At 37.0% G+C, this 25671-nt stretch overlaps 2 protein-coding genes across 2 annotated transcripts in view; one reads left to right on the top strand and one right to left on the bottom strand.

The window, feature by feature from the left end:
- The window catches only part of LOC120767250 (F-box/LRR-repeat protein 7-like), a 407584-nt gene that overhangs the window by 158371 nt on the left and 223542 nt on the right, over window positions 1–25671 (top strand). The gene's annotated exons all lie outside the window — the stretch shown is intronic.
- LOC120767310 (tyrosine kinase receptor Cad96Ca-like) lies at window positions 10981–15655 on the bottom strand. Its single transcript, XM_040093239.1, has 2 exons — window positions 15497–15655; window positions 10981–11439 (listed from the first exon to the last, which is right to left on the bottom strand). Exons 1-2 carry the CDS (start codon window positions 15632–15634, stop codon window positions 11215–11217), a joined length of 363 nt encoding a protein of 120 aa, XP_039949173.1. The 5' UTR covers window positions 15635–15655; the 3' UTR covers window positions 10981–11214.

The following is a 25671-nucleotide window of genomic DNA, read 5'->3' as shown; positions in this document are numbered from 1 at the left end:
AAATTATGTTAAACCTGAATTAATTGTAAAAAGAATACAAAATGAAAACCCATTTTTTGCAAGATCAACAATCGGCGATGTAAAAATTAGTGAGCATACTTACGTACAACTCTTTAATATCCCAAATAAAATAAGACTTTACCTAATGCCGTCCTTGAAGACTTTTGATGGAATATTAGAAAATGACACACTAAAAGCACTTAATGGAAATAACTATATGAAGCTAGGAAGCGGTTTCACTGTTTACCTTAAGCAGCTTCCTTCGCCAAGCGTAAATACAATAAATATTAAAATGGAAAACCTATCCTCCAAACAAAGTAAAGAAATGAGATTGTAAGTGTTAATTCAAAATTGTTCTCGGAACCAGACGAAAAACTTACTTACACAACAAAGGTCGTGGGACAGATCAGAACGACGACTGACTCTCCCGTTTACACACGATTCTATCCTTACCCCGCATCCCTTAGGAGCGAGGTAGGGTCACAAGTAAAAAAACTTTTAAACGATGGTATCATAAGGCCATCCAGATCACCATACAATTCACCAGTATGGATCGTACCAAAAAAGGCAGATTCAACCGGTAACAAACAATACCGTATGGTAATTGACTATAGGAAACTAAATGCTGTCACAACCGCAGACAGATATCCTCTACCCGAGATATCAGAAGTAATATCTCAGATCGGAAATAGCAATTTCTTTTCCGTTCTTGATTTAAAAAGTGGTTTTCACCAAATTCCACTAAAAAAATCTGACATCGAAAAAACCGCGTTCTCTATTAACAACGGTAAATATGAATTTACAAGGTTACCATTTGGATTAAAAAATGCCCCATCTATCTTCCAACGAGCATTGGATGATATACTCCGGGAGCACATTGGAAAATGTTGTTATGTTTATATCGATGACATTATTATTTTCAGCAAAACTGAAGAAGAACACTTTAACCACATAAAAAGAATATTCAAAACTCTGGAAGAAACCAATATGAAGGTTCAATGAGACAAATGTAATTTTTTTAAAAAAGAAGTAGAATTTCTCGGCTTCGTTATCACCCCGGATGGTGTAAAAACAAATCCAATAAAAGTGGATGCAATTGCCGAATTTCCACAACCAGCAACCCTAAAGGAACTCCGAAGCTTCCTGGGAATGTCTGGATACTATCGCAAATTTATAAAAGACTATGCAAAATTAGCTAAACCCTTGACATCACTCTTAAGAGGGGAAGAAGGGAGAATTTCCAAAAATAAATCTCAACATGTGAAAATCACTTTGAATAAAGAAGCAGTTCAAGCCTTTAACAATATAAAAAAATTCACTTTATTTCTAGAGATGTTGTACTAGCAGTACCCTGATTACAGTAAGAAATTCGAGTTAGTAACAGACGCCTCCAACTATGCTATTGGAGCCGTCCTATCTCAAGATTCGAAACCTTTAGCGTTCATCTCCAGAACACTAAATAAAACTGAAGAGCATTATGCAGCTAACGAGAAAGAGATGTTAGCCATAATATGGGCTCTCAACACATTTCGAAACTATCTATACGGATAAGCTAAGGTACAAATTTTTACTGACCACCAGCCGCTTACATATGCGCTGAGTAACAAAAACAGTAATACAAAAATGAAAAGATGGAAAGCAGCTTTAGAAGAATATTCCTATGAATTGTTTTATAAACCAGGCAAACAAAATGTCGTTGCCGATGCATTGTCAAGAATACCAATAAAAGAGTCAATACCTTGTCGATAGCAACAAACTCGGACGAGAGCTCGTCACATAATTTAATATACAGCATCGAAATACCTATTAATGTCTTCAAAAATCAAATTTTTCTGAAGCAAGATGAAGTCTCTAGTTATCAATTCAAAATAATATTTCCCACATACCATCGTCATATTGTAACAGAACCAGACTACTCCCAACAAACTTTAATTTCGATTCTCAAAAGATATCTCAACCCGTCGGTGATAAATTGCATAAAAACTAACGAACCTGTAATGAGCAAGATTCAGCAACTGTATCCCTTACATTTTAGTAAATATCGGATCAGGTTCACACAAGTAGAAGTTAAAGATATAACTAGTGAACAAGAACAAGAAGAACTCATAATTAAAACACACAATCGTGCTCATAGAAATAGCAAGGAGAACAAGACACAAATTTTAGAAAAATATTATTTTCCCGGAATGGCAAATAAAATCAAGAAAATTATAAAGCTATGTACTACATGTAAAGAAAATAAATACGATCGTCATCCGTCAAAGCCCGAAATACAGGCTACACCTATTCCAGAATTTCCAGGTCAGATCGTTCACATAGACATATTCCTAACCAGCAAGCAATTAATACAATCAAAAGCAGCAGAAGACATTAGGCAACCATTAAGAGACATTCTTTTCTCTTTTGTGCCACAAACCATAGTAATGGACAATGAGAAATCCTTTAACTCCGAATCAATAAATTTTATGATAGAAAATGAATTTGGGATAGAAATATATAGAACTCCTCCATATGCAAGCTGTTCAAACGGACAAGTAGAACGTTTTCATTCCACGCTTCAAGAAATAATGCGTTGTCTACAAGTAGAAAAAACTCATAGATCATTTCAGGAACTTTTAGAAAAATCTAACTATTCAGTTCATTCCACCACTGGAAAAAAACCAATAGAAACTTTCTTTGGAAGAAGAGTTAGTTCCGATCCAAAATTATTACTTGCTGACAGGCAAGAGACAATAAAGAAACTTCAGGATAAACAAATCGCTGACCTATGCTACCACAATAAAAATCGTTCACAACCAAAGCAATATTTAAAAGGAGACATAATATTCGTAAAAATTAATCGTAGATTAGGCAATAAATTATCACCTAGGTATAGAAAAGAGATTGTAGCACAAAACTATAACTCAACAATCAAAACAGAATCTGCAAAAATAGTTCATAAGAATGATATTAAGCAGTAAGCGATAAATACACGTTTTCTTATTTTTTGTTTTCCCCAAGGATCATGGAAAAAATATCATTTTATTTGTTACTGACAACGACGATTATGGCTCAACAAATTGACATTCAAGACTTGACCAATAATAACGGGTATATTTCCAACAAGACGGACAAATTAAGGGTAATCGACCATTACGACAAGATCCTTCACTTCGTCAATCTGAGGGCATACGACGAAACGACTTTTTTAATTTCACGTAACATCGAAGCACTAACAGCAATAACTTTCGAAGACAAACAATTATTGGATACTTTACATAAAAACTTAAGACTAAGAGCTAAAATAGATAATTTGCACCCACATCTTAAGACGAAACGAGGCTTAGTAAATATATTAGGTAAAGGACTGAAAATTATAGCAGGCACTATGGACAGTGAGGACGAAGAACAGGTCAATGACGCCCTTAGTAAAATTCACCAAAATAACCAAATTATGGAAAACAACATAGGTAATCTAACTTACTTTAACAACATCTTAGCAAATCAAATTAGTAACATTACGAGTCACATAAATGAGCAGCAGACCCTTATTCAGGACTACATAAATTTATTTCAAGAAAACACACAGAATAGGATAAAAACATTAGAAGACGAAGTACAATTTATAGAACAGGTGTACCGAATAGACAATGACGTATCTCTTTTGCGAGATCACATTAACGACATTGGACAAATAATTTTTTCAAGTAAGCTCGGTATAATCCCTTCGGACATTTTAATAAAAACAGAACTAGACATAATAACTGACTTTGACAGCTACACAAATATAAAGATAGCAGTCGGCACGCAAGATCAAAACATTATAATAATCATCCAAATTCCCCAATATTCTCCTAATATCCTTTCAAGAATAATTTTCGAACCTATTCCTAATATGAACAATAAATCTATAAAATTAAGCACTTACGAATATTTTACGGACTCGAACAACAATGTATATGACATAAATATCAAAAATAATCTTAAGAAAAACCTAAAAAGAAATTCTGATATATGTATATCGAAAATATTGAACTTTGAAGAAGCATACTGCGGTATGCAAACGTTAACAAACACTGATATAATCGAAATATTACCTGGTATATTAATTTTCAAAAATTTTTTCTCTGAATTATATCATAATTGTAATAAAGTAGATTTAAAAATAAAAGGAACATTCCTACATAAATTTGAAAACTGTGAAATCTTTGCTAAAAACAAAACATACTCAAACGTTAAAATAAAAATATACGACAAAATTATATTGCCAAACCTAATCACAAAAATTAGAGAAATACGAATATAACAACTACGGAATTAAAACTAAAGAATCTGCACCTAAAGCAACTAAAACATGATGATTATATTAAGATATTATTAAATGAAAATAAAAGCACTCATGTAATTAGTTTGAGCACAGACATAGCACTTGCAATTTTTATTATTATTGTAGCAATTATTCTTATTTGCATTTTTAAATATAAGCAAAAATTTTATGTTACATCTGAAACGCTAAAAACCAATGACAGTGAGCTAAATGGTCCATTCCTACAAATTAAAAATTCACCACCCTAGTAATAATACCGATAGAGGACAATCGATTTAAGAGGGGAAGAGTTAACACAAGCGGTGTTACAAATGTTACAAACACGCGCAATTTATTTCACCAATGTTAATAACCCTTAGCCAACATCCGGCACGAGCTTTCACCTCAATGTTAATTTCCTTAGAATCAAAAATATTAAACTTTTTATTTAATTGTGCCAATTCAGATTCTATGTAATTTGCTAGTGCAATTGTTACAATACAGATCGCACGTAATTCACTAATGCAATAATGTTGACACAGCTGTTTGAGCGATTTCCGATCAGTACGTAAATTCAATAACCTCTTCTCAGAATTTAGCCAGCAAACTTTCAGGTGCGTTAGCATAAATTTAGCATATAAAAGAACTAGCTATTAAGATGTAAGTCAGTTGTGAATTGACTCGGAATAAAGATGGACATACTGTCCAAATAAAATAAAATAAAAATAAAAAAATAAATATTTTTTTTTATATGTTTTCGCACCAGAAAACATAACTTACATATGTATATAAGTATGTGTGCACGTAAACAAATATTAAAGAACCATACGCATAATGTTTGTAAATTTTTCTACATGCAACAAATGTATGTAAATATGTACATTCAATGCTTCATGCGAAATTTCCGTTGACGCGGACAACAAATGGCGAAGCTCATATTTTTTGCTTTCATGTCAAAGAATCAATGTGTCGAAAGAATGACGCGACGACAAAGCTTCACAACCTTGTGTTGTTGGTAGAAAATCCGAGCTGTGCCGAAAACACAAACGAACGATCGCCAATTGGCAGTGCTTCCCTAGCCGCTGTAGCAGCTTCTTGAACAAACCAGCGTAAATATGTATGTTTCTTGCATACATATCGACGCAGAATTTTGCAAGCCGCGTACAAATATTTTTTACATTCCTTGACAAATACAGTCAATCCCGGTTATGTGCCAGAATCAAAGATACAGATTTTTGTGCTTTGTTAAAAATAAAAATATAATATGGCATATAAGAGGGTGCGGATACTTAAGCGAGTGGTACCTAAAACAATAATTTCCATGTATATCAAAAAACAACCGTGAGATGCAGCAAGATATGGGCAGTTAAGAGGGATGATTTTCATTTAAGCGGAATACTACTTAACCGGGATTCACCGTACACATAAATCAGAGGAATATTGAATATTTTCTTTGGCACATTTCTTGACTTGAAAATCGATAAATAAACTATGTTGTCAATTTTATTCTATACTTATATTTGCGAGGTTGTCGCTTTTTCCTTCTCATACAAATATCAGAAATTGTTCAATTTATGATTTTTAGCTTCTCGTCGCGAAAAGACGCTTGTTGGCAAAGGCATGCTCGGGGAGATGTAATGGTATTTGTTTTTATGAATGAAGCAAGTTTGCCTGTTGAAAGTGTGCTTGCGTTCATGAATGAAAATATTGTTGTTGTGTGTTTTTCTACAAATTTGGGCATCGACTTGGCTGCCATATTGACTTGTGACGCTGCTGATGCTATTTGAAGCCATAGTTGTTTTTGTAGAAGAATATTCGTAGTTTTTGCGGCTGACATATCTACATGTGAACGTATGTATAAGTATGTATGTTGTGTGTGCATTATTTGTGTGGGAATGTCATGCGCACATATTTACATGTGTACTCATATTTGTATGTTGGTTGGTATACATTATTTGTTCGGCAATGTCGTATACATATGCTTGTACATACATACATATAGAGCAGTGCGCGCACCCTTTTTTACTGATAAATGATATTACGATTTGAATTTGAATTGTACTTGCATACATACATATGTGCATATGTAATTATGCGCTGATATGTAGATGCGTATGAAAATTAAATGACATATTATTGTAATATGTATATTAAGTTTTTATAATATTATGATAGGAGGATGGAGTCATCTGTAGAAGTTCACGCAAGTGAGGAAAGTTCTCTGATCGCCATTCACTTGGGAGTGGCCAGAAACGATTCTTTTACACATGGCTCAAGCAGCTCACTACTTCCGGTCTTTGACCAAGTATCCTCTGGGCAGCCTAAGAACATCCGTTCGAAGGTGAGCTAATGTGAGAAGGCGAAACATTCCCTACATAGGGTTGTGCGCTGGGCTTGGGACCCGCCACGTAAAAACCAATACCAATGAAAAGGAAAACACGGCCTCGGATGAGAGACCCCCCTTTTGATGACGACCATGGCAAACGGAATAAGGACTACGATTTGAGGGCATGCACCTGAAATGTCCGGACCCTTAATTGGGAAGGTGCCGCTGCTCAGCTGGTTGATGTCCTCGCAAAAATAAAGGCTGACATCACCGCCGTCCAAGAAATGCGATGGACGGGACAAGGACAGAGGCGAGTAGGTCCTTGTGACATTTACTACAGTGGCCATATAAAGGAGCGCAAGTTTGGTGTTGGATTCGTGGTGGGAGAGAGACTCCGTCGCCGAGTACTATCATTCACTCCGGTGAATGAACGTCTAGCCACAATCCGCATCAAAGCGAGGTTCTTCAACATATCGCTGATCTGCGCCCACGCTCCGACGGATGAGAAGGATGATGTGACCAAAGATACCTTTTATGAGTGCTTGGAACGCACTTATGAGAGATGCCCCCGCCACGATGTCAAAATCGTGCTTGGCGACTTTAACGCCAGGGTGGGCAAAGAAGGTATATTTGGCAGGGTCGGTAAATTCAGCCTCCACGACGAAACATCCCCAAATGGGTTGAGGCTGATTGACTTCGCCGGGGCCCGAAATATGGTTATCTGTAGTACTAGATTCCAGCATAAGAAGATTCATCAAGCTACCTGGCTGTCTCCGGATCGAAAACTACCAACCAGATCGATCATGTTGTGATAGATGGAAGACACGTCTCCAGTGTTTTAGATGTGCGTGCGCTCCGAGGTCCTAACATCGACTCGGACCACTATCTTGTTGCAGCTAAGATTCGCACCCGCCTCTGTGCAGCAAAAAACGCACGCCAACAAACACAAGGAAGGTTCGACGTCGAGAAGCTGCAATCACAACAGACAGCCGAACGATTTTCTACTCGGCTTGCACTCCTGCTCTCTGAGAGCACTAGTCAACAATTCGGTATAAGGGAACTGTGGGACGGCATTTCAAATTCTTTACGTACAGCTGCAACCGAAACCATTGGTTTTCGGAAAGCGCAAAAGAACAGCTGGTACGACGAAGAGTGCCGTGTCGCAGCGGAGAGAAAACAGGCTGCCTACCTCGCAACGTTACGATCGACCACTACACGTGCGGGATGGGATAGATACCGAGAGTTGAAGAGGGAAGCGAGACGCATTTGCAGACAGAAGAAGAAAGAGGCCAAAATGCGTGAGTACGAAGAGCTTGATAAGCTGGCCGACAGGGGTAATGCTCGAAAATTCTACGAAAAAATGCGGCGGCTTACAGAAGGTTTCAAGACCGGGTTCTTGTAGAACCCCCAAAGGTGATCTAGTCACTGATGCCCAGAGCATAGTTAAATTATGGAGGGAACACTTCTCCAGCCTGCTGAATGGCAGTGAACGCACAACACCAGGAGAAGGAGAACCCGATTCCCCAATCGATGACGATGGAGCAGACGTTCCATTACCCGACCATGAAGAAGTTCGAATAGCAATTGCCCGCCTCAAGAACAACAAAGCGGCAGGGGCCGACGGACTACCGGCCGAGCTATTCAAACACGGCGGCGAAGAACTAATAGGGAGCATGCATCAGCTTCTTTGTAAAATATAGTCGGACGAGAGCATGCCCAACGATTGGAATTTAAGTGTGCTATGCCCAATCCATAAAAAAGGAGACCCCACAATCTGCGCCAACTACCGTGGGATTAGCCTCCTCAACATCGCATATAAGGTTCTATCGAGCGTATTGTGTGAAAGATTAAAGCCCACCGTCAACAAACTGATTGGACCTTATCAGTGTGGCTTCAGACCTGGAAAATCAACAACCGACCAGATATTCACCATGCGCCAAATCTTCGAAAAGACCCGTGAAATTAGAATCGACACACACCACCTCTTCGTCGATTTCAAAGCTGCTTTCGACAGCACGAAAAGGAGCTGCCTTTATGCCGCGATGTCTGAATTTGGTATCCCCGCAAAACTAATACGGCTGTGTAAACTGACGTTGAACAACACGAAAAGCTCCGTCAGGATCGGGAAGGACCTCTCCGAGCCGTTCGATACCAAACGAGGTTTCAGACAAGGCGACTACCTATCGTGCGACTTCTTCAACCTGCTCCTGGAGAAAATATTTCGAGCTGCAGAACTAAACAGAGAAGGTACCATCTTCTATAAGAGTGTACAGCTGCTGGCGTATGCCGACGATATTGATATCATCGGCCTCAACACCCGCGCCGTTAGTTCTGCTTTCTCCAGAATGGACAAGGAAGCACAGAAAATGGGTCTGGTAGTGAACGAGGGCAAGACGAAATATCTCCTGTCATCAAACAAACAGTCGTCGCACTCGCGACTTGGCTCTCACGTCACTGTTGACAGTCATAACTTTGAAGTTGTAGATAATTTCGTCTATTTAGGAACCAGCATTAACACCACTAATAATGTCAGCCTGGAAATCCAACGCAGGATTGCTCTTGCCAACAGGTGCTACTTCGGACTGAGTAGGCAATTGAAAAGTAAAGTCCTCTCTCGACGAACAAAAGCTAAACTCTATAAGTCGCTCATAATTCCCGTCCTGCTATATGGTGCAGAGGCTTGGGCGATAACAGCAACCGATGAGTCGACTTTAGGAGTTTTCGAGTGAAAAATTCTGCGAAAGATTTATGGTCCTTTGCGCATTGGCCACGGCGAATATCGCATCCGATGGAACGATGAGCTGTACGAGATATACGACGACATTGACATAGTTCAGCGAATTAAAAGACAGCGGCTACGCTGGCTAGGTCATGTTGTCCGGATGGATGAAAACACTCCAGCTCAGAAAGCATTCGACGCAGTACCCGCCGGGGAAAGCAGAGGAAGAGGAAGACCTCCACTCCGTTGGAAGGACCAAGTGGAGAAGGACCTGGCTTCGCTTGGAATATCCAATTGGCGCCACGTAGCGAAAAGAAGAAACGACTGGAGCGCTAATGTTAACTCGGCTATAATCGCGTAAGCGGTGTCTACGCCAATTAAGAAGAAGAAGAAGAAGAATATTATGATAGTATCTCATATACATATACATACATACTTATGTATATTATCTTTACAAACATATTCATATACATATGGAATTATAATATATTCTCAATCATACGAAATATTTTAATAAATAACTCTTAATTGCACATTAACTACAAATATTGTTTTGAAAATAGCATGATTTAATTAGAATGATATAAATTATGCATATATTCATAGAAATACGCAAAATGATAATCACATCAATTAACATGATGGCATATGAGCATATAAAAATATAAGCAAAAGGCCAACATACGTACGTCTGTAATAGCAATGTATATTTCTGAGCATAATTTTCATTAAATGCTCAGCTCTGTTCACGCGCCACTGTTAACATCTCTCCTTCTTAGCTAGCTGTGGTGAAACACGCTCATCGCATTTTGTTAGCCTTTGACAGTTCACACGCTTGTCCGTTATTGGACCTTCTCTATAAATATACACTCAGTCCTTTTTTTACGCGATTTTTGGTTCTGCCACTAATCGCGTAAAAAAAAAATCGCGTTAAAATGGTTAGTTTTCCAATATTAACTGACGAATTGGTTCCGAATATAAAAAATATCGCGTATAACAAAATATACGCGCAAAAAAATATTCAAAAACAATACAATAAGTTTCAAATTTCAGACTTATGACTTATTCATTCATATCAAAATAAAAAATACAAAAGAAAAACCATATATAAAAGAGAAGAAAATAGAAAATAGGTACATTTATTGAAAAACAAAAACCGTTGAATGCTGTTTAATCACTGTCATTATCCGTAGTGGAAATTATTCTTAGCCGCTTATTTTGATGGCCGGCACTGATATCACTAGAATTTGTATTGGAATCAATAGTAAGAACTATGGATTGATGTTCTGATTGACTTAGCATCTCCGATTGAGTTTGCACCATAAATTCAGTTAATTTTGTTTGAATGCTTCTTTTTGGACCCAATAAATTCCGATGTAGTACTTTATATCTTAACATGCAGAGACTCAATTCTTTTTGAAAAATTCGTTCACGTTAAAGTGAAATAGCGTAAAAAGAGATCGCGTAAAAAAAGGACTGAGTGTACGTTCTCTGCTTGTTGTAATAAAGTTTTGTAGATATACATATGTATATGTACATGTGAACTTTTATTTAATTTGCACACAATTAGCTGGATAGTAATTAACTCTAATAATCAGAAAAATGTTTGAATATCACAAATTAATATAAGTATTTTTATTTCACTTTTGATCCATAATAAGAAGCATACACTATTGATTATTCCCCTCATATATATAATATTATCTTCCTCTAAAAATTAGTTTATTCAATAAATACAGTAACTAGTAAAATTGTTATAAAATAACTTATACAAGTGTTCAACAAATTTTAAAAATTTTAGGAATGTTAGAAGTAATGACATTGTTTTCTATTGAAACAGTACATATTTCTTAAACTCTTACCTACAATAACTATAGTGTAGTATTACAGCTTTTCGCCACTCAGATTCAGAATATTATAGTAGTTGTGATCAGGAAAACGTTCCAGTTCGATATAATCCATCTCAGTATGTAGTAGTTTATCTAGCATTTGAACCAATTCTACAAACGTAGGGCGTTCATTAGGATCACCTGACCAGCAGTAATACATTATGTTATACAGTTCACGTCGGCAATGTTCAGGTTTATCAAGACGGTATCCATCGCGTACCTAAAAACACAGAAGTTAACTATATCTTAGCGTCATTATGTGAAGGAAACTGTTTGTATCTGTTGCAATGTCCTGGTTAGATTTGAGCATATGTTAAATATTTGTAAAAGGGTTTTTTTAATATTTACATAAATACAATCGAAATGCTTTGTCCTCAATTTCTACAGTCTACGCCTTTAGAATAACTTCTTTCACCTCTCAGAACTTAAAATTGCTAAAAGTGGTAAGTACAAGGTGTCAATTATTATAATTTTGAATTAAACCTTATTTTAATATAACTTTTTTGAAAGGCTTCTTTTAGATGCAATGGTTTTACGTTTTACTTATTGTATAATACAAAATATTTAATGATGCTCTGCGTATAAATTGCGGAGACTTTGCATATGTGTTGATTGATCTGAATATGATTCCTATGGTCGTTATATAAACTTTTCAGATAATAGCTGAGTGTTATATTTTTAAATGTTTTTATCTTATTGGCAAGTTTTTTATTTGTTAAGACAACTTTTGTCAGAGGGAGATCTTGTTTGTTGCCACTTTCGGCGTAATCGGCGTTCTTCTGCTGCCATTTCTTTAATTTCTTTGGTATACTTATACCTTTTGTAATTGGTGTACAACCCCAGGCTGCATGTTTTTTTTTGAAAGGCTTCTTTTAAATGCAATGGTTTTATGATTGACGTTTTTTTTTTAACTAATGAACAATATGTTTTACTTAATGTATAGTACAAAATAATTAATGATGCTCTGCGTATAAGTTGCGGAGAGTCTGGCTACTGTATAAGGTGATACGGTTTTTTGGGGTTAAGCGTTTCTTTCCATTTACTTAGAGCGACAAGAGCCCTGGCTTCAGTGTTCACATGGTCAGAAAGTCATTCCACATGACAGTTTGCATATGTGTTGATTGATGCGGCAACTGATTAAATTCCGAGATCGCGACTGCGAACATACCAGGGCGCATTGAAGGCGTCTCTTAAAACTTTGTTTTGGAATCGCAGGGTTTGATTGGAACAGTGCTAGGACTTGAGCTGCCCCTAAGTTGTATATCATAAGTCCAAACTGGTCTGAACACATGTTTGTAGACAAAAATTTTGTTGTATGTGGATAGGGCAGAGTTTCAACCCAATAGGCAACACATATTTCTGAATTTTATTTTAAATTTTTTTTCTTTTTAACATGTGCACTCCATCTAAGTTTTGTGTCCATGATCATACGAGTACTTTGGTATTCGCAGTTTTGTGATATGGTAATTGCACACCGTTTAAGTAAAGAGGCATATATCTAGTATTGTTGTATGTGAAATCAATATGTACTGATTTAGTTTCGTTTAATATTATTCGCCATTTAGCTGTCCATTCAAATTTTTTTTTAAATGCTCTTGCAATCTTACAATTGATGCAGTTTGTGTTTTGTGTCCAGGCGAAAACCGCAGTCTCATTTGGAAACGTTGCTGTAATACAATAGTCAACGTGTGGTAGATCGCATGTAAAGAGTAGGTAAAGGTTGGGTCCTAACTTACTAACCTGAAAAACACCAGGTTTTATTTCCTTTAAATCAGAGTACATATCTACATGTTTAATTCAAAAAATACGGTCCGAAAGGTATGATTTTAGACTATTGTAATATTTTTTCGGTAAAAGCATCTAAATTTTGTTTAAGAGTACGCCCGGGTTTAAAAACGTCGAGGAAAATGGCTGAGCCAACATCTTTTTCTTCAAAGGCATTTTTAATGCCTCGAGTTATTCTATGTTCTTGTTCAATAGTGGAGTGATTTTTTCGAAAGCCAAACTGATGCTCCGAAATCAGCTTCCTCTCTTCAACTATGTTGCGCTGTGCAGTTTTTCCAAAAGTTTTAAAATTATTGGCGGGACAGATATGGTGCGGTACGAAGTAACGCCATTGGCTGGCTTGCCAGGTTTATTGAACATAATCACCTCAGGTTTTTAGGAAATAGATACGTATTGTAGATTAATAGTAACGTTAATAATAGCAGTAATTTTACTTATAACGTCTTAAGGAAGCAGTTTTAGTATTTCACTGGTAATAAGGTGAAACCCTGTTGATTTTTTAGGAATTTCAGTGTAATTCTCGTAAGTATGAGGTTCCATTTCTGCTATATTAAATGTGTCATATGGTTTGAAGACATCTTCAAGGTATTCCGGGAAACATTTGCTTTCTCTAAATAGCTCTTTCCCCATGGCTGGTCTGCTTTTCTAATTGGATGTTGCTGAGTAACGGGTCGAGAAAACATATTTGTACACTTCCGAAGTAAATAATCATTCGTATGGTCGTTAGATAAACTTTTCAGATAAAAGCTGATAGTTATATTTTTAAATGTCTTTATCTTATTGGTAAGTTTTTTACACAATTTGTTAAGACAACTTTTGTCAGAGGGAGATCTTGTTTGTTGCCACTTTCGGCGTAATCGGCGTTTTTCTGCTGCCATTTCTTTAATTCCTTTGGTATACTTATGACCTTTTGTAATTGGTGTACTACCCCAGGCTGCATATTTAATTGTATTTGTCAAAATCATGATTACGTTATCTTGCTCGGAATTACAACTTGTTTTTAATTTGAAGAGATATCAATAAGATTTTGTGTTTTAAGTGGATCTGTTGGCCAATAAGTTGGTGTTCCAGTAGACATGATACTGCACCCAGTCATTTGAAGGGCTTTCAATAACTCTCTGCTCTTTGTGGTTATAAGCCTCGAGCCCCAGTGGGTATGTTTCGCATTAAAATTGCCACCTATCATAAATCAGTTTTTATGGTTATTGATCAGTTCTATATAAATATCGTATTTTATTTGATGTCTTAGGGGACATTCTTCTGTAGATATGCGGTTTTCTCCGTGCACAATTATTCGGATGTATTGCATGATCCATTTTAAAGTTTCTGAATTTAATGTAAGTTTGTTTGCTAAAAATGGGTCACGGATATTAAGTATATGTAAAATTTTTCAGTAACGAGTATTGTTTTTAGCTCATTTTGGGACGTTTGCGTCCCATAGCATACTTTTTACGGATTTAGTCATACTTGTATATATTTATTTTTTTTGGACTGCTTTTTTGAGCTTATGAAGGATCTTTTCAAGTATAATGGTAAACTCATTTTGTTTTGTAATCTTTTCCAAGATTTGTTAGAGTATGTTAGCATCATTTGAACAAGTATTCTCTTTTGAAACTTGCGAATATTTTCTGTAGAAATTCTTTCGCAACTACGCATTCTATGTAGTCAGCAGAGACATATCACGTAAGTAGCTTTGAATCCCTTTTTATGAAGGTCTGATAAAATTATTGAATTTATTTCTATCACTCTTTTATTCTCTCCACTTCGCTCCAAGGTTGCCAGAGATTAAATGAAATGAATGAAGTGAGAGTGAAAACAATTTTATATCAAAGTCGTAATGGATACTATAGTACATATTTTATAATGAAATCGACAAGCGATATTATGTAATTGTACACAATGTCAATAGCGATTTTGGAGCAAAAGTGGAGTTCTGTGAAAAAAACGAATATACCATGTCAAAAATCAGTTTTAAGGAGAAGAAAAACTTGTCGAGGGGCGTTAACTATTATGTAATTGTGTAATATATTTATTTCGGCTTAAAACTTGTTAGTTTAAGAATATATACGGACGTAATAACGTTAATGTACTTCTAATATTCATCAATATAAATCGTATTTTATGAACCTAGATTACGAATTTGGTTACATAAGCAATTCGGATTAATAAAAATTATCTATGTATCATATCAATGTATCAGTTTCATTGATTTTTAGTGAAACTAATATAGAGAGTATTGATTCAAATACTCGAATCAAAATAATATTATTATTAGTTTTAGAAGAAATATTTCTCTGGGTATCTTACTGCAAATAGACCAACAACGATGTTTAGTAATATGTCAAACTATTTTCAAAAATCCCTGTATATCCAGCATTTCGAGCTATTGTTAATAACCGAGTATATCCACATTGAAATAATTTATTTGGTATAATTTGTGTTTAGTATTTTGTAACGAGCGATTTTTGCATCCGCTTTTGTAAATATAGTACCTTACGCATGACATCTACCGCAGGAATACCAGGATATGGTGTTGACCCCAACGTGACTATTTCCCACATCAAAATACCAAAGCTCCATACATCAGATTTTACGGAAAAAATGTTGTCAAAAAGGGATTCAATAGCCATCCATCTGCGAAATAATATTGATAATTGTTATTTTAATACGAATTTGGAATGTGTTTGCGCCATTTGTATAAAATAGTTCTTTATCTTTATATAAAAAAATCACGGGTCACGTTGTTTGTCCGCGATGGACACCTAAACTACTGAATCGATTTTAAATTTGAGACAGACCGTGTTCAATTTGATCCAACTTAAGAGACAGGATAGCTTAAATCTCAACTTATATTCGCAATATTATATTATTATATTATTTGTCTATTATTTGACAGTCAGAATTATTTCTTAGCTCCAAAAGATTCTAACCGATGGCGCTAATTATTGATTGGATTGAGTAAGTAATCAGCAGATGGCGCTATGTTAAAAATACAAACGTTTTATATAAGCTACAATTTAATAGAACAATCACTAATTATTTTAATATTCAAATACAAAATTAACTTACACCTCATTTTCAGCAATACGTAATTATTATGCTATTAAATTTGTGTTTTTAACATAGCGCCATCTATTGAATTCTCATTCAATCCAGCCAACAGTTATCGTCATCTGTTAGAATATTTTGGAGCTAACGGATAATTGTGACTGTCAAATAATATACAAAGACCTAACCAGAGAACGTATATTATAGAGAAGGTCCAACAACGGACAAGAGTGTGAACTGTCAAAAGCTAACAAAATGCGATGAGTGCATTTCACCACAGCTAGCTAAGAAGGAGAAATCTTAACAGTGGCGCGTGAACAGAGCTGAGCATTTAATGAAAATTATGCTTAGAAACATGCATTGCTATTACAGACGTATGCTGGCCTTTTGCTTATATTTTTATATGCTCATACGCCATCATGTTAATTGATGTGATTATCATTTTGCGTATTTCTATGAATATATGCATAATTTATATCATTCTAATTAAATCATGCTATTTTCAAAACAATATTTGTAGTTAATGTGCAATTAAGAGTTATTTATTAAAATATTTCGTATGTTTGAGAATATATTATAATTTCATATGTATATGAATATGTTTGTAAATATAATATACATATGTATGTATGTATGTATATGTCTACATATCAGCGCATAATTACATATGCACATATGTATGTATGTAAGTACAATTCAAATTCAAATCGTAATATCATTTATCAGTAAAAAGTGTGCGAGTTACATTCCTATACTCTAAACACCTTGTAATAATATATACTTATGTATGTATATAGTAAATGCTTAATAGCTTACTAACATAAAATTAGGTTCCACATTAGGCTTAGTTGTGGAATAAGAGAGTGAGCGTATTTCGGGTCTGCTAACGCCAACTCAATTAAAAACATAAATATATACATACATATATATTTAAATAAGTATATATAAGTAAATAAGCTAATGTCGAACGATAATACAGTTAAGCCTAATATTAGAAGCGAACTAACTAAGAATGTCAGTACAGTTAGCATTAGAATAAGGAGTATGTAAACTAATAAGGAATGAAAAGTTAGTCAGTCTTAAGATTCACTTCAATAAATACGGTTGTCAAAAAAAGGCCGAAGCTTTTTATTTTGTAAACCATAACTGGCGCAGTCGGGTTAACTTTGATCAAAAGATCAAAGAAATCGAACAAACGCATTGCCGAAAATAAGTAAACAGTTTAAAATAAAAAGAAAGTGCGAAAATAGTAAAAAAAATTCTATAAAAAACGAAACAAAAGTGCAAAAATTTTAAATTAAATACTTAAATATATATTTTACAAAAAAAAAGAAAGTGCGAAAATAGTAAAAAAATTCTATAAAAAACGAAACAAAAGTGAAAAAAAAATTAAAATAAATAGGAAGTGCGAAGATTGTAAAAAATCCTATAAAAAACGAAACAAAAGTGCAAAAAAAAAAAAAGTCCTGTTCTCTGAGAGCACTCGTCAACAACTCGGTATAAGGGAACTGTGGGACGGCATTTCAAATTCCTTACGTACAGCTGCAACCGAAACCATTGGTTTTCGGAAAGCGCAAAAGAACAGCTGGTACGACGAAGAGTGCCGTGTCGCAGCGGAGAGAAAACAGGCTGCCTACCTCGCAACGTTACGATCGACCACTACACGTGCGGGATGGGATAGATACCGAGAGTTGAAGAGGGATGCGAGACGCATTTGCAGACAGAAGAAGAAAGAGGCCGAAATGCGTGAGTACGAAGAGCTTGATAAGCTGGCCGACAGGGGTAATGCTCGAAAATTCTACGAAAAAATGCGGCGGCTTACAGAAGGTTTCAAGACCGGAGCATACTCTTGTAGAACCCCAAAGGTGATCTAGTCACTGATGCCCAGAGCATAGTTAAATTATGGAGGGAACACTTCTCCAGCCTGCTGAATGGCAGTGAACGCACAACACCAGGAGAAGGAGAACCCGATTCCCAATCGATGACGATGAAGCAGACGTTCCATTACCCGAATGAAGAAGTTCGAATATAAAAAATCGTTAAGTTCGTTCTACTCGACACAGCATTTTTAGAATTTGCCACACTGATTACTGTAGATAAATGATCCGTTCACTTTCGTGGATTTGTCGAATTTCTGTTTACAGTTATCCATAAAATGAGCTCCCAGTTTTTATTTGACCAAAAACCTGGAAAATTCATTTTGTTTTTTAAATGACGCCTTTTTGTCAATTTTCGAGATACTTTGTAGGTTTTTTTTAAGACCGGATTCACTGCAGCAGTGGAGGACCCTTTTTTTAATGGGTTCGGAGATCGCGTGTTCCTCAAGAAGTTCAAAATTGTTTTCTTCAAAGATATTGATAAATATGTGTGAATGTACACTTGAACTAGAAAAAAATCTAAAGTTTTTTAGGCTGTAAGTTAAAAGATCCCCGCAAAACTAATACGGCTGTGTAAACTGACGTTGAGCAACACCAAAAGCTCCGTCAGAATCGGGAAGGACCTCTCCGAGCAGTTCGATACCAAACAAGGTTTCAGACAAGGCGACTCCCTATCGTGCGACTTCTTCAACCTGCTGCTGGAGAAAATAACTCGAGCTGCAGAACTAAATAGAGAAGGTGCCATCTTCTAAAAGAGTGTACAGCTGCTGGCGTATGCCGATGATATTGATATCATCGGCCTCAACACCCGCGCAGTCAGTTCTGCTTTCTTCAGACTGGACAAGGAAGCAAAGCAGATGGGTCTGGCAGTGAACGAGGGCAAGACGAAATATCTCCTGTCATGAAACAAACAGTCGTCGCACTCGTGACTTGGATCTCACGTCACTGTTGACAGTCATAACTTTAAAGTCGTAGATAATGTCGTCTATCTTGGAACCAGCGTAAACACCACCAACAATGTCAGCCTGGAAATCCAACGCAGGATAACTCTTGCCAACAGGTGCTACTTTGGACTGAGTAGGCAATTGAGAAGCAAAGTCTTATCTCGACGATCAAAAACCAAACTCTATAAGTCATTCATAATTCCCGTCCTGCTAAATGGTGCAGAGGCTTGGACGATGACAACAGCTGATGAGTCGACGTTGCGAGTTTTCGAGAGAAAAGTTCTGCGAAAGATTTATGGTCCTTTACGCGTTGGCCACGGCGAATATCGCATTTGATGGAACGAAGAGCTGTACGAGATATATGACGACATTGACATAGTTCAGCGAATTAAAAGACAGCGGCTACGCTGGCTAGGTCATGTTGTCCGAATGGATGAAAACACTCCAGCTCTGAAAGTATAAGACGCAGTAACCGTCGGGGGAAGCAGATGAAGAGGAAGACCTCCACTCCGTTGGAAGGACCAGGTGGAGAAGGACCTGGATCCGCTTGGAATATCCAACTGGCGCCACGTAGCGAAAAGAAGAAGTGACTGGCGCGCTGTTGTTGACCCGGCTATAATCGCGTAAGCGGTGTCTACACCAATTAAGAAGAAGAAGAAGTTAAAAGATCCGTTAACTTTTACGTAGCTGGTTAGGTTAACCTGGTAAGCCAATAAGACACGCATAGACCAGTTCTGGTCCTTTGCGATACAAGGTGGAGTACAGTTGCTAGGTCCAAGAGAAGTAGTCATCATTTAGGATGACTATGCTTGTCGCAAATTATAACAGATTCTGCGGCCTCACTCTCAATACGTCCTCCAGTATATCATACTGTGGGGACCACAGATGCTAACAGCGTAGTCTTGTCAATGCGGGGCAAGTCCATTGTATCCCTGGTACCCTGTTGTAGACATTTTCTGCAGTCTTCTCGATATATCAGTTCCATCCTGCCAGACAGTCACCAGTTAGTTTACCCATCATGTCTCTCTATCGAGTGCCAATAGGAATTTTATGTACTTCCGATCGATGAAGCTTCTTTCCCATTTGAAAATCAGGGTCATGTAGTTGGTGTTTGCCCAACTGTCATTACCCACAGAGCTATGCTCGAAGGTTTTATATGTGAATTCTCCTTTTACTAGTGTCTGATAGGTGAATTTCCGAACGCCTGTCCACCATACTACTGCACGGTAGACAGAATTGCTCTAACAATAGCCGTGTAGCACCAGTGCATGAGAAAGGGAGAGAGCTTCCAGGTTGTGCCGGGCATCTGCCTACACGAATATAACGCATTGTTAGCTTTTCTCACTGTTTCTTTCACGTTGTGCTTCCAAAGCAGCTTGCTGTCCAAGACTAACCCAAGGTAAGTGGTGCGGCTCTTGAAAGAAAAGAGAAAGAGAGTTGTGTCCCATTTATTAAAGGGAACCTCCAAAGAGGAATTTTGTACTTTATTGTGAACACAAGTTCAACTCCAGACCATAAGTAGGTTGCCATGTATATTTCGGAATTTGGCAATTCACAACTTTATTGTCAAACTTGATAGTTTTGTTGTTCTGCATACTCAGAACTTTTTGCTATATTGTTTGCGCTATTTGTGTTGTTTACAGGAAATAGAAATAAATCACGATATGTTTTACAATTTCTGACCTGGATTCACTCAGGAACAGTGCATCGATGAATTTAATTAAATTTTTGGCGATGAATCTCCAACAAGTACCAGCGTTTATCGATGGTATGGTGAATTCAATCGAGAAGATAGATCACTCCAAGACGAGTTTCGTGAAAGTTGCCCGAAAACAGTTGTTGTTCTGGAATCTACTGATATGGCGCAAGAACTGATATAGCAGGATAATCATGTGACCTATAGTGATATTGAAATCAGGAAAACCAATACGAACATGGATTACTCTTCACCACAACAAAGTAAGCTTTCACATATCGACTGGGACAACCGCATTTTTGAGCACTCAAAGCATCCTTCTGATGTGTCATCCACCGTATAGTCCTGACATGGCATCGAATGTCCACTTTTTAAATCCGTACGAAAACAATTAACTAGCAGGTTAATGTTTTTGGACACTTGAAGTGGCGGTTGATGCCTTCGCATGTTATACGGTACCGCTATCAGAGTGGCAAAAGTGCCTCGACAATTGGTTCAAAAGTTTATAGATCTACATAACTGGCATAGCTTATGTTTTTAAAATCAATAGAGCGATTTTCGATTATTTATATTTCCTTTTTGTTCTCTCATCGCGAAATATCGAAGGCAACGCTCGTAGTAGTGGCTATGAGGTGCTCAGCATTTTTAATACTATCAGCGTTAATTGTTATTAATTATATTACAATTAAATGCACCTTTAACGTAATTAGTGTATTAATTGTAGCCACATTCAACTCGTCAGAAATATTTTTTTTTTACTATTTTTCACCACAAATTATCACTTCAAATGAATTTTGAACGAGTTTTTTCTGCAATTTACGATTTGCTTCACCACAGCAGGTTGGCGCCGCGCCACCGCGTCACCGCGCAATATCCTGCAGTTGATTTCCACACACAATTTGGTTAGTTCAACGGATATCAGTGGTATTGTGGTTTGGCTTCCTGCATTCGTTTACCAATTACTTTTTTTCGTCATTCGTTCGACGTGTGTGCCGACACGTGTGTCTGCATTTTGGCGCATGTTTGTGACACTGCGTTGACTTGCGGTCAAGTTAAGGCGGCTGCAGTTGACTTGGCGAATGTCGAACTCGTGCTGGTTAAGCATTTGAGTATACTTTTGTATATGCAAATATATTTCTTTATTCCAGAACGTTTGCAGTATGTCAGTTGCCGCTGAAAAATCGCAGCGAAACATAGGATCAAATTTTTCAACCTCTTTCACCACCACCACCCTGTAAAATGTTGAATATTTCTACTGCAATTTATTTTCGGCTAAACAATGTTCAGGTTGCTTTATTATAGTATTGCCTTAGATAGTAAATACTATTAGATTGATAATTGTTGCGAAAATAAAATGTTTTGGGATTGGAATGGAGTTATTTTTGGCTTGACTATGTTTGATAACATGTTTATCGAATTGTTCAGTTCGTAGCCATATTTCGGTGATTCCACTTATTCATTTGTATAGTATGTACTGTTTGATAAAATCCAAATAATTTGGATAGATTTTGAATATTTTGCATTTATTATTACTATTTGCGCATTCTATTAAAAGTTAGTGTTAACCGTTGAGTCATTTTCATAAATCCATTCCTAAATATATTTAACTAAAAATTTCCTTAATTTCGCTATTTTGGCATTCACATTTTTATACTCATACAACATGTTGCTGCTGCCCTACTCCCTAAGCCACTTCTGGCCGGTATGTGTTACGAGGTTGCTGTCTTGATTGCTGCTTGGCTGTCTACGTAGAAGTTGACTGGGATTGCCTGCAGGTGCATTAGGGGCCAAAGTCACGATTTATGCAATAGCGAAGACCTCAACTTGAAATATACTGCGATGGTTCGGCAGCTTAAAAGGTTGCCTTATGCCTAACTCTGGACTTCCGCACCAACTCCATCGTCCATTTTCGAGCCATCAGTATAGATGTTTAAAGTGTTGCACGTAGCTCACATACCTTTACGCCAGCTATCTTCTCTATGTTTACTTTGAACCTTCTATCCCAGTTGAAAAGTGGAGTCATGTAGTCGGTGTTTGCTCAACTGCCATTACCCACCGAGCTATTTCCAAAGCTTCTATATGTAAATTCTCCTGCAGCCAGTGGTCGATTTTTCTGCGCAGTATTCAGCGAAGAGGTCTATAGGGAGCAGGTTTAGTACCAGTTCAAGAGCCGCAGTTAAAATTGCTCTTCAAGCTTCTGTTATGCATAGCACAGTGAGTCACTGAGTCCTTTCCATTGACTTCTGGTAAGGCAATTTTGAGAGTTGTGCTCGTAATTATTAAGTTCCTTAGCTGTTTATTCACCACTAATATTCATAAGTACCATCTTATATAAGAGTGTACAGCTATTGGCGTACGCTGATCTGATTCTGCTTTCTCCAGAATGGATAAAGAAGCGAAGCAAATGGTTCTGGTGAGTGCGAAATATCTCCTATCATCAAACAAACAGTGATCGCATTCGCGACTGGGCTCCCACGTCATTGTTGACAGTCATAATTTCGAAGTCGTAGATCTATCTTTGCACCACTATTAACGGCAACAACAATGTCATCCTCGAAATCCAACGCAGAATAATTCTTGCCAACAGGTGCTACTTCGGACTGAGGAGGCAATTGAGGAGTAAAGGCCTCTCTCCACGACCAAAAACCAAACTTTATAAGTCACTCATTACTCCAGAAACTTGGACGATGACAACATCTGATGAGTCGACGTTACGAATTTTCGAGAGAAAGGTTTTGCGGAAAATTTATTGTCCTTTGTGTGTTTGCCACGGCGCATATCGTATTCGTTGGGTCATGTCGTCCGAATGGACAAAAACCCTCCAGCTCTGAAAGTATTCGACGCAGTACTCTGGGGGGGAAGGGTAGCAAGAGGAAGACCTCCATTTGGTTGGTAAGACTAGGGGGAGAAGGACCTGGCTTTAAAAGAAATAGTCTTGACGAAAACCGCAATCGATTTAAAGCCGTTAGTAGAAATCATTTGAGGAGTATTTCGAAGCTTTACCTATTTGTGTGCACCTTTTTGATAAAAACTTCTTTATTTCTTAAGGGTGGCAACTCTGCTCCAACAACAACTTTTTTTTAAATATGTTTTAAGTGTTTGTGTAACCACGTGATGTTGTAAATTTTAATTTTTTTTTTAATTCTCATTAGGAATAAGGTGGCAACTCCTTAAATAAAAAATTTGTTGTATTAATAATATTATTGTATTTGCATACAATATTGAGGAATTATAGCTTTTATTATTTAATTTAAATAACATAATTATAATTTTTTAATTGAATTGATGTGGCGACCTTATTTAATCCCATTTGTTTTGAAATCTTCTCTTTGAAATAAATTGTCAATGCGCCTTAAATGTTCGAGTTGCATTTAAGTTTAGAATTTTTATTTTTTTCTCATTTCTACATATGTATTAGCGGTATTTTATTGTATTGCCACCAAAGTTTAGCTGACACTCATTGCTAACACATAACTGCGATAACTAAAGCCCTAAAACTACGAGGTTTATCGCGTTTACTGTTACTTATTGCTTTCGTCGCTAAAGCGGCAAATAACAATTTATATGCGTCGCGAGTGTAAGGAAGGAAGTGTAATCATTGAGCACATGTTGGCATTTTAATTTGATCATGCACTTGTTAGGGTAGAATGTCACGTATACGCCCTGTGGGCTTTCGATAATTTTTCTTGCTTTCGCAGCGCTGCAACGGCGATTGTAAACCATTCTTGCGAAATGGATTAGTTTCATAGACAATTTAGCACAATTGTTAAGTTGAAGAATTAATTTTGGTGTTTGAGTGTGTTCGTGGTGGTTTTGGCTTGAGTAAATATGTGCAATTGACTGATTTTAATGAAGTGCTGTTGATGTTAAATACGTAAAATCTCGGCAAATTCGTAATCAAAAACTCAAGAAAGGATTGAAAAAACATTAAAAATAGCTTGGAATCAACAACAACACCATATGACCATAAAACAACAGCGTTTATGCTAGCACAAAATGTAGAAATTTCATCCGATTATAGATTGTTGTTAGACATATTCCATATATTATAATTTATATATAATATGCTAGAATCTTTGTGGTTTTGTGAGTCCTTTTATTCCCAAGAAAGTGCTCATTTCTTCGAACTGTTTATAAATCCATTGGTTCTGATGGAATTGAAATACTGATGCTAAAGCATCTTGGCTCGACGATTGTAAGCAATCTCACCAAGGTCACGCTGTCCACTCTCCAAATAACAGATGTTTGGAAAATCGGAATAGTGGTTCCACTACTTAAACCTGGGAAACCTGCCAACAAAGCGGACTCCTATCGTCCGATAACTCTCCTCTCCCCAGTAGGAAAGACACTTGAGACCTTGCTACTCCTGACCTTGACGGACCTCCTGAGCCTAGCGAATTACCAGCATAGCTTCCGAAAAGTGCAAAGCACCACCGCAGCACTTAACGTCATAAACGCACAGATTGTTCATGGTCTTAACCAAAACACATCCTGAGAGAGGATGATCCTCGTAGCGTTGGATTTGTCAAAAGCCTTTGACATAGTCAAGCTTACAACGCTAATTAAGGACATCGAAAAATCTACACTCTCTCCAGGACTGAAGGGTTGAACTATGAACTACCTGAGCGGTCGTCAATCCCCCGTACTAATCCGAGATAAAAACTCCAAACTGAGAAGAATTATACAAGGGGTTCCACAGGGTGGTGTCTTCTCCCTGTAACTTATACATATCGAAACTCACGCAACCACCAGAGGAAATGTATTTCAACTCGTACGCTGAAGATTGCACGGTAATGACGTCAGTCAATGGAATCTATGATATGTGCCTAAAAGTAAACGGCTAGCTCTCCGATCTTTCTCATTTCTTCGCTACACGGAACCTAATACTCTCCCCGACTAAATCCATAGCTACCATATTAAAAAACTGAACGAAGGAATACAGATTTGACCTTAATATTGCAGTCGATGGCATTAAGATTCCGACTGTTAATAACCCTAAGGTTTCAGGTGTGACTTTCGCGATCGCGATTATTGCCAAAGTACAGAGCCGGAACAAAATCATCAAGTCGCCAGCCGGCAGCACATGCGGAAAAGACAAGGAA

The sequence above is a fragment of the Bactrocera tryoni genome, chromosome 1, assembly GCF_016617805.1.
Source record: "Bactrocera tryoni isolate S06 chromosome 1, CSIRO_BtryS06_freeze2, whole genome shotgun sequence".
Taxonomy (NCBI): Eukaryota; Metazoa; Arthropoda; class Insecta; order Diptera; family Tephritidae; genus Bactrocera; species Bactrocera tryoni.
Note: the sequence above shows the minus strand (reverse complement) of the source record. Positions and strands in the feature narration are given on the sequence as shown.

Excerpts from the sequence above, each read along its gene's own strand:
- LOC120767310 (XM_040093239.1), bottom strand. The coding sequence starts at position 15,634 with ATGGCTATTGAATCCCTTTTTGACAACATTTTTTCCGTAAAATCTGAT. Across the intron at positions 11,440-15,496 it reads CGGTAGATGTCATGCGTAAG|GTACGCGATGGATACCGTCT; the intron begins GTACTATATTTA and ends CTGTGTTTTTAG.